Source organism: Suricata suricatta, chromosome 3 (assembly GCF_006229205.1).
Source record: "Suricata suricatta isolate VVHF042 chromosome 3, meerkat_22Aug2017_6uvM2_HiC, whole genome shotgun sequence".
Taxonomy (NCBI): domain Eukaryota; kingdom Metazoa; phylum Chordata; class Mammalia; order Carnivora; family Herpestidae; genus Suricata; species Suricata suricatta.
Window position 1 is genome coordinate 171630471 of NC_043702.1, and position 9249 is coordinate 171639719.

At 47.8% G+C, this 9249-nt stretch overlaps 1 protein-coding gene across 1 annotated transcript; it reads right to left on the reverse strand.

Moving 5' to 3' along the window:
- Positions 1-956: 956 nt before the first annotated feature.
- Positions 957-5746, reverse strand: LOC115288486 (olfactory receptor 10J4). Its single transcript, XM_029935845.1, has 3 exons — positions 5664-5746; positions 4891-5016; positions 957-2365 (listed from the first exon to the last, which is right to left on the reverse strand). Exon 3 carries the CDS (start codon positions 2347-2349, stop codon positions 1414-1416), a length of 936 nt encoding a protein of 311 aa, XP_029791705.1. The 5' UTR covers positions 2350-2365; positions 4891-5016; positions 5664-5746; the 3' UTR covers positions 957-1413.
- Between the last annotated feature and the right edge of the window lie 3503 nt (positions 5747-9249).

Consider the following 9249-nt stretch of genomic DNA (forward strand, 5'->3'; position numbering starts at 1 on the left):
CATGTTTTTGGGTCCTGATTAGGGTCCATGTACTAGCTCTCTGTCCTTCAGGAATTTACTTGGTCTTTTCAGGGTTTAGGCTTCCCATCTGTAAAATAAATTTAATAAAATACCTCCTAGATTAATAGTGAGGATTAAATGCACAAAGTGCTTGAATTCATGCCGGCTGTCTAGGATGTGTTCCATAAATGTACCTGAAGGGATGTCACAAAGTGGGGGCTGGCAACCTGAAAGGAATTTTGTAATAAAATGAAAGAGGGAGAAGAGCTATATGCTGGTCGTATGTTGGCTGCTCACAGTTGCCTTACTTCCTTCTTTTCTTCCTCTTTTTAATAACCCCCAAGCTGCACGTATCAGGTGCTGTTCTAGGTGTAGAGGCAGAGAGATGGCCCAGGCAGTGGAGCCTGAGTAGCTGTCCAGTGGACATGGGCACACCTGGCCTGGGTGTAGTGAGCTGAAGCAGAGCCTGAGCTTGCCCCCATGCTAGGGACTGAGGATGAACTCCCAGAAAATGGAGGAAGAGAGGCAGGATGGGATCGGGCACAGCTCAGCTGGGCAGCCTGACCTAATGGAAGACTCTAGAGTTAATCCCATTTTGGGTGGCCTTTGTACCTTTGGGGTCGTTCAGGCACTGGCCGTGGTCTGCCCCTGGGAGGGTGGGAATGGGGTATGTGTCCCCCATGCTGAGAAAGCCTCCTTTCCACCATTGGCAATTGTTCAGACTGGGGGTGGGGGAGGGGGCAGCAGCCTCCAGTAAATCACCCCTGCGCCTGGGGGAGGAGAGGAGACAGGATGTGAAAGATGGGGACTCTTGTTTTGCAACTCTCAGTATCCAGGAAGCTATTTTTACAGTTTTTTGCTTTATACTTCCCAACCAGTTTGTCAACTGGCTCTCAGAGCCTGTGTCCGACAGAGCTGTCGATGGTTCGTGCAGGTAGGAAGAGGCACAAGGTAAATTAATGGAGTGAATTTTTTTTATTGTAGTATGAAATACAGCATAGAAAGTGTTAGGTGTAAATAATGGAGAACTTGTTATTTCAGTGATCTCGATTTCCATGCTGAGTCCAAGTTCCGATCCCATAAATTCCTGTGATAGATACTATATATTCTTCCCACCCTCACTACTAGTTTACAATCCCTTATGCCAAGGGTAACAGGAACAGGGGCTAACATTATAGTACAGCTCCTGAATATGCTTTATCTTACCTGGTTTTCATCAAGTCTGCTAAGCCCATCTACTGGTCTTGGGAAATCCATCAGTCCCTTATTAATCTGTGCCTTCCTTGTTTTACTCCAGCCCTCTCATTCCTAGATCTGCCCAGATCAGGTACTGGGTGCCTGTTGTCAGACATGCTCCCGCACTCGACCCCACCCCCCAGCAGACTTTTTAATTTTATGGAGACTGACCAGCACCTAAGAGAGAGGCTTTTTACCCAAAGCTCTGAGCAAAGCATCCTTGACCTCCTTGTTCCTCAGGCTATAAACAACAGGGTTTAGTAGGGGGGTGATGACCGTGTAGGTCACGGAGATGAGTCTGTCCTGCAGGGAATTTTGGGATTTGGGTTTTAGGTAGATGAAGGAGGTGCAGCCATAGTGGACGATGACCACCGTGAGGTGGGAGGCGCAGGTGGCAAAAGCCTTCTTCCGGCCCTCAGCTGAGGCCATCTTGAGGATGGTGGAGACAATCAGGATGTAGGAGATGAAGATCAGCACCATGGGCAGAACAAGGACACACAGGCTGATGAGCAAAGTGACAAGTTCTTTGATGGTAGTGTCCGCACAGGCCAGCTTCATCAGGGGCCGGATGTCACAGAAGAAGTGGGAGATGACGGTGGCATCACAGAAGGGCAGACTGAACACGGAGGACACCTGAATGATGGCCGTGCTCAGGCCAAGGCTCCAGGAGCCACCTGCCAATTGTAGACAAGTCCTTCTGCCCATGATGACTGAATACCGCAGGGGGTTGCAGATGGCCACGTATCGGTCATATCCCATGGCCGTGAGCAGGAAGCAGTTGTTGATGCCGAAGGTGAGGTAGAAGAAGAGCTGAGTGGCACAGTCTGGAATGGAGATGGCTCGTTGGGGGCTGAGGAGACTGGACAGCATCCGGGGGATGATGGCCACTGTATAACAGGTCTCAGAGATGGACAGCACACTCAGGAAGAAGTACATGGGCGTGTGAAGTGGGCGGTTGAAGCGGATAACCATCAAGATGATAGCATTGCTGGCGAGGGTCAGCAGGTACAAGACCAGAAAGACCACAAAGAGAATGAGTCTGTGCTGCCTCCCAAAAATGGAAAAGCCTTCAAAGGTAAACTCTGTCACCACGGTCAAGTTGAGTCTTGGCATTGAGGAGAATCTGGGTCTGAAAGAGATGAAGTGGGGAGGTTGAACACCCAGGCTGGAAACAGGAAGCTGGTCCAGGGTCCTCATCAGCCATGTGCAGAGATGCAAAATGGGTGTAGCTCCTAGTTTCCGCAGCTCTCAGCTTTCAGACACTGGCTAAGTTCTCTAAGACTTCCCAAACTTCTCAGGGGCCCTCGCACTGGGAGACAGATGCAGAGGGGTGGGGAAGAGACTAAATACCTGCAGAGGGCAGTAGAAGCACCTCACATGCTTGGCTGAAGGAGATGAAGACCAGAAAAGGCACTAGACTGAGTGTGCACAACCCTGCAAGTCCACCCAAGCTCACCTGCTTTGGTCTAGCAGAGACATGCCAGAGAGCCGGTCATGAAGGGACCTCACTAAAGTGAGAATTCAAGCCAGGGATGGATCACTGTTGGAGGCATGATTCTGGAAGGTAGGCGGCCAGACCCAGCTCTGCTCACGGCACATAATATTGTCCTCCCAAGCCCCACCCCTGTGGATCCGATTCAAAATGGCCAGTGCCAGGCGCCTGGGTGGCTCAGTTGGTTATGCATCCAACTTCAGCTCAGGTCATGATCTCCTGGTCAGTGAGTTCGTGTCCCATGTCAGGCTTTATGCTGACAGCTCAGAGCCTGGAGCCTGCTTCAGATTCTGTGTCTTCCTCTCTCTCTCTCTCTCTCTCTCTCTCTCTCTCTCTCTCTCTCTCTCTCTCCTCTCTGCCCCTCCCCCACTCCTGCTCTGTCTGTCAAAAAATAAAAATAAAAAGAAATGGCCAGTGTCTGGCCTAGGACAGTGAGAGGAGACACTGCTCTTTTCTCTTGGTAAGAGGCTGATGTGTGGACCCAGGGTGCTCTGTGATCCAGAGCCTGCTCCTCGCTTTCCTTCCTGTGTTTCCCAAATACTCCATGCTTCAACACCTACATCCCCTCCCTTCCATGTGGAAGGTCCTTTCTGCTTGTTTCCTAGTCTCTAGTTGAGCACAGTAAAGCATCTCAGGCATCCTAAAGGTTTGAAGTACCAGTAACTCCAAGACAACAGTGATGAAAACAACAAAATATTTACATTTCTAGAAACCTCTGGCATTAACCCTCGTGTAAGTAGAAGATACCTACTTTACCTTTGCTCACTTTGTGTGTCTCTATTCGCTCGTCGATGAAATAGAATAAGATACTCTCACAGTGTTGCTATGGAGATTATATTAATTACTCTGTGTAAATAGCCAAGCATAGTTCTTGATATGTAACAGGCAAACAGTACATTCCAATTCTGCTCCTTCACCCACCCGCCCCATCCCCACTTTCCATCAGGCTCTACTTGAATGGCAGAGCCACCCAGACACCCGTGCATGACTGTCATCATTGATTTGTCCTATCCCTGTTGACTGCGAAACTCGGTCCTCCCTTCCCATCTCTGTCCAGTTCTAGATTCTGCACTCTGGAGGGGGCTGGGGCTCATCTGGAGTTCAGCACCCCCATGAACAAGCCCCAGCTCCTCCTGCGTGAAATGCTCCCTCGTCTCTTGGGGCCTCAGCTTCTCCCCCTGTAAGATGAAGGCAGTGCCGATCTCCATGGCAGAGAACCGATGGAAGAATGATACTAGAAGATGCCTGGAAGGCATTTAGCGGAGGGCTGGTATACAGTAGGCCATCAATAAGTGGTAAGCATTGATAGAGATGAGCATTAATGTCAAAATAGGAGTATGTTAGGTCATTGCTTTTATCTTCAGTTCTCTCCCAAGTCCCAGCTCAGGATGGGGTTGGTGCTCATCTAGCTAGAATGTGTATAGTAGCTTACAGCTTACAGGGGGCTTTGCCAGCTTTTAGAGACAGGAGGAGGAGCAGGTGACAAGGAAGGAAACATTCCTGGAGGGGAGAGAGTCCCGAGGACAGGGGGAGCGTGCGGATGTGGGTTGGGATGGGTAAGCCTTTCCCAGTGCAATAATTCTCCAGGTGTGCCTGCATCCGGGACTTTCTTCCTGGACTCTCCTTGGACTCCTGCACTCACGAAACCCTGCTATTTCAGGCATTCCCTGACTCTCACCTTCCTGGCTCCTGGTTGAGATCTGGGGCAGGAAACAGGAGGATATGGTGGGGACTTCTATGTTCGGGAGATACACATGTTTCTGGTGGAAAGGGCCTACTTGGGCTCACCCCGCCAGAGCCTGGTGTGATAGAGGGTGTGAGAGGTGGGGTGCGTGTTCCCAGTTCCCCAGGCTCCCGCAGTAAGGCGCTCTGAACACTGATTTTTGGGCTAAATGCACCAACGACACCCGTAGAAAGTTCTGCCTGCGACTTTTCTAAAGCTTAGTCCCTGATAACCCTTTCTGAATGATTTTTCCCCCAGTATTTATAATGCTTTTTGTTCCCTAAATCTTATAGCACAGTTATACATTCATTTCTCCACTTGGTGATACTCCCAGGACAGAGGAGAAAAAGAAAAGGAGAGGTCCCATGAGCAAGGATGGTGAGGCCACACCCTGTCAGACAAGAATCCCTGTTTTGCTGAGTCATGGAGGGTGACTCACCTCTTGGCCAGGCAGGGCCAAGTCTGGATCAGGCTTCGGAGAGTAAGGCTGGAGAGCCCAGATCCAGGATGGCTGGCACTCCCACTCTGTCGGGCATGTGCAGCATGCTCAGAGTCTTCTAGAAGCCTAGAAGAAAACCTTAGAACCTGCTGGGGCCTGTCTGTTAATTCCTGCGCTGATAGGTCAGGTCTGGGAGCCCCAGAAAGCAGCCACAGGCTCCCGTGGGCCTTCCTGGAGGCCTGCCCCCTAAGTGTGCATTGCAAGCTGTCAGGGGAGGACTGTTCTCCTGGGCCCCTGGGCCCCGGGGTCCCTCTCCCCAAGGTGGCAGTAGCAAGATCCAAATCTACCGATGTCTGGGGACCTCATTAGAAAGGGGGCTCATCCCCCGGATCACAGGGCGGATATGTGTGTAGGTGATCCGGGGTTCCCGCAGGGACGAAGCATCAGTGTCGGGACACAGCCCTGCTCTGCTCCACAGATGAAGAGGAGCTTTTGCTTCCAGACCCAACCATATTTTTAAATTTTTTGAAATTTATTTTTGAGAGAGGCAGACAGAGCACAAGCCGGGGAGGGGCAGAGAGAGAGGGAGACACAGAATCCAAAGCAGGCTCCAGGCTCTGAGCTGTCAGCACAGTACCCAACATGGGGCGTGAACCCACAAGCTGTGAGCTGTGGGTGATCTGAGCTGAAGTCGGACGCTTATCCGACTGAGCCCCCCAGGTGTCCAACCCAACCATGTTTAAGGGTGCAGGTTTATTAGGCAAGCCACTTACACCCTCGGGCCTCCTACGCTAATTGCTGAAGGTCTGTGAGGCCCCTTCCAATTCAAATTTTCCAGGAGCTGTGACTTATTCCCTTGTGGATGCTTCCCACAGGTGCTCACTGAGCGCTTCACACGCACCAGGTCCAGACAACATGGCGGCACTGGGGACACGGCATCTGTACTGAGGCCATTCCCTCTGCTTGCACGTCACAGTCCAGAGCATCTGAGAATCGCTGGAGAACACAGAGAACCTCCAGATTCCTGCCTCCCTCCTGTGTCTCTGGCCTTTGGGCGGTCAGCAGACCCAGCCTTGTCTCCTCCCCTGCTGTGGGCCCAAGATGGGTCTTCCCAGAGGTTGAAGGCAACCCAGACATTGACCCACCAGCTTCCCGGGGACTTTGGCTCCTTGGTGTTTCCTAGTTCTGGTGCCCGATCTATGCCTTTCTCCTAGAGACCCCCCTGCCCCCACAAAGTAGGAAAGGCTCCCTATCTAAGAAGCAGCTCACTTGAAGCATGAATACTCAATAGTAAGGTGGTTTATTAATGTGTCTTTGATAAGTCAGGTCAATGGAGAGAGACGGACAAGCCACCGTGGGAAAATTGCCAGCCATCTAGTCCAGTCCCACATAATCCCTCCTGGCCCCAAACATTGACCTGAGAGCAACTGGGAATATTTGGGCTAAGGAGTCATTAAAAGCAGAGAGACCCACAGCTGAGAGAGATACTATGTGGTATATTGACCGCTGCTGGAGGGTAGGGGTGAAGGCTGCCACAGAGCATCACTGCTCACACCATCGAGACCATCTGCAGGATGGCCGCGGGGCAGCTCACGATGGGTGGCAGGTCTTCCCAAGATCTGAACATAATCTGTTAATCCCGGGCCTTATTTGTCCCTTCTTCAGTTTTCTCAGTAAGCAGCTCGAGTGAAATATTTATGCAGCTGTTTGGAATCAGGAATACAATGGGATTGAAACCCAAGAGAAAGAAAAGGAAACCCTGATGTTGAAATTGTGATCTGGAAACTGTGTCCATTTTTAGAACACGTGTGGCTCTGACTGTGGGTCTGTCTGACATAAGTTTAGACGTAAAAAGACTGGAAAATCTGGAGTGGATGGAGGTGTTTTTTTTTTTTTTTTCTGAAAAGGGAGAAAATACATTGATTACGTCATCTGTCTATTTTGGGCAGTCTTCTCTTTTCCGTTCTGACTTTTTATGTCTCCTCTTGTTGCTTTCAGTTATGAGCCATGACACAGGATTGAATGCTAGCAGCCACAGAGGCTATCAGAGAGATGTGTTTCCTTTTTCCAAATTGTAGTTAAAATGCCTCCCACGTTTCGGCCACCATGAGAAGGGATGCTTGGGGCGCATCTCTGGCCATGTCCTCTATCAGATGGAGGAAGTTCCTTGCTATTCCTGGTTTGTTTGCCACCTTCTCACTAGTGATCTAGTAAATTTTCACCCGGTTCCTTTTCTATATCCATTGATAACAATCGTATGCTTTTTACTCTTTAATTGGCTAGGGTAGTGAATTACATGAATAGATTTTTCTAAGGTTGACCCATTCATACATTTAAAAAAAAAAAACCCTGCTTAGTCAAAAGACCAAGACCCCATATTCATGATTGAACTGAATTAGCTATTTTTTTTCATCTACCTGTTATTTGCCAATAGTTAGATTTTCCTACTTTGCCTATTTTTGGTATCAAACATTTGCAATTAACAATGTTTTTAAATGCTGGAGAAATTTCACGCCTTTTCTAAGCTCTGAGCTTGGTGTCTTCTCTTGTTTGTTTGTTTGTTTGCTTTTTTTAATATTTTATTGTCAAATTGTTTTCCATACAACACCCAGTGCTCTTCCCCTCAAGTGCCCTCCACCATCGGGTAGTTTTTTTTCTCCCCACTGCTTTTCCATTTTTTAGAGTAATTATTCTAGTAAATTTTCTGTTCTTGGTATAATTATGGTCATTTATATCTTCCTCTGAGTTTACCCATTTTATATCCTTTTTTCAAATAGGTTAGTATAAAGTTGTTCAAGGTATGTTTTTATAATTATCTTATGTGTACCTTCTCTTGTGTCCTTTTCTCCTACCTGATGTTGTTTAGTCTTTCTGATTTACCGCAGTCATTGAAGGTTGTTTTAGATTGATCTTTCCAAAGATTCCAAGTTTTAAAAAAGAACATTTCTATTGTTTCATAGTTACTTTGGATTTTAATTAAATTTTACATCATTATTATTTGTTTCTCCTTCCTTTGGGTTTATTCTTCTCCAAGCTTTTTGGATTAGAATCTTTTATTTATCTTGCCTCTTACAGTAAACACAGAAAGCTGTAAATTGCTTTCTGAGAATGGCTTTGGGTATTCCTCGTTTATTTTGATCTGTAGTACTTCTGTTAGGTTGTAGTAGTATGTATTTTAAAATTTTTGTTTCTATTTCTTCTTTAACTCAATTTTTTAAAAAAAAATTTAATGTTGATTTATTTTTGAGAGAAAAAGAGAGAGAGAGAGAGACAGAGAGAGAGAGAGAGACAGACGGCAAGAGGCAGAGGGGCAGAGAGAGAGGGAGACACAGAATCCGAAGCAGGCTCCAGGCTCTGAGCTGTCAGCACAGAGCCCGACAAGGGACTCGAACTCACGAACCGTGAGATCTTGACCTGGGCTGAAGTCGGACGCTCAACCGACTGAGCCACCAGGGCACCCCGGCTCACAGTTTATTTAGGTGTTTATGCTAATAGAACAAGTGTGATACTGCACGCAAGAGCCCAGAATGTGGAGTCCGGTGCCAGGCTTGTGTTGCCCTCTGCCGCTTACTCTCCACGGCCCTGGACAAGCTGTTCCTGCTCTCCGTGTGTCCATTTCCTTGTTTGCACAACGTGAGGGATGATAGTCCTTCCTCAAACAGCTATTGTAAAGATTGGGTGAGTCAATATTTGAAAGCGCTTAGAATAATGGCCGGCACAGAAGAGTTTATGAAGTAAATGTTCACATCTGGGAAGACGGGTGAGCCAGGGCTTGGCTACTGTTTGCGGAGGGGGGTGTATTGCATTGTGGTTCATGGAAATTGTTTATATAAAATCAGTGCTTCAGAATTTATTGAGGCTTCCTGTGGGGTCAAATCGTGACCGTCCTCTGCATGAAGGTCAGACTTTTAGATCAGGCGAGTTAATTGTCCTTAACCCTTGGGAACCCTGTTGACCCACTGATGATTTTATTAGTTTCTGAGAGAACTGACTGCATATCTCCTGTGGTTGGGTGTCCAGTTTCTCCCAGGAGTTTTATCAGTTTTTGTGTAACACAATTTGAAGCTATGCTGTCAGGACCTTATAATTTCATGAAGGGAATACTTCCTTGGTGAATTATTTTGCTAATAAATAGTCTAGGTTCCTTACTAGTTTTCACTTTGAATAGTATTTTGTCTGATGTTTGTAGTATTACATGAACTTATTTATTTTTTTATTTTCGAGGAAGAACAAGCAGGGGAGAGGGGCAGAGGATAGGGGAGGAGAGAGACAGAAAATCTTAAGCAGTCTCCAGGCTCCATGCGTCAGCCCTGACTCAGGGCTTGATCCCACTACCCTGGGATCAACCCACTGAGCCAG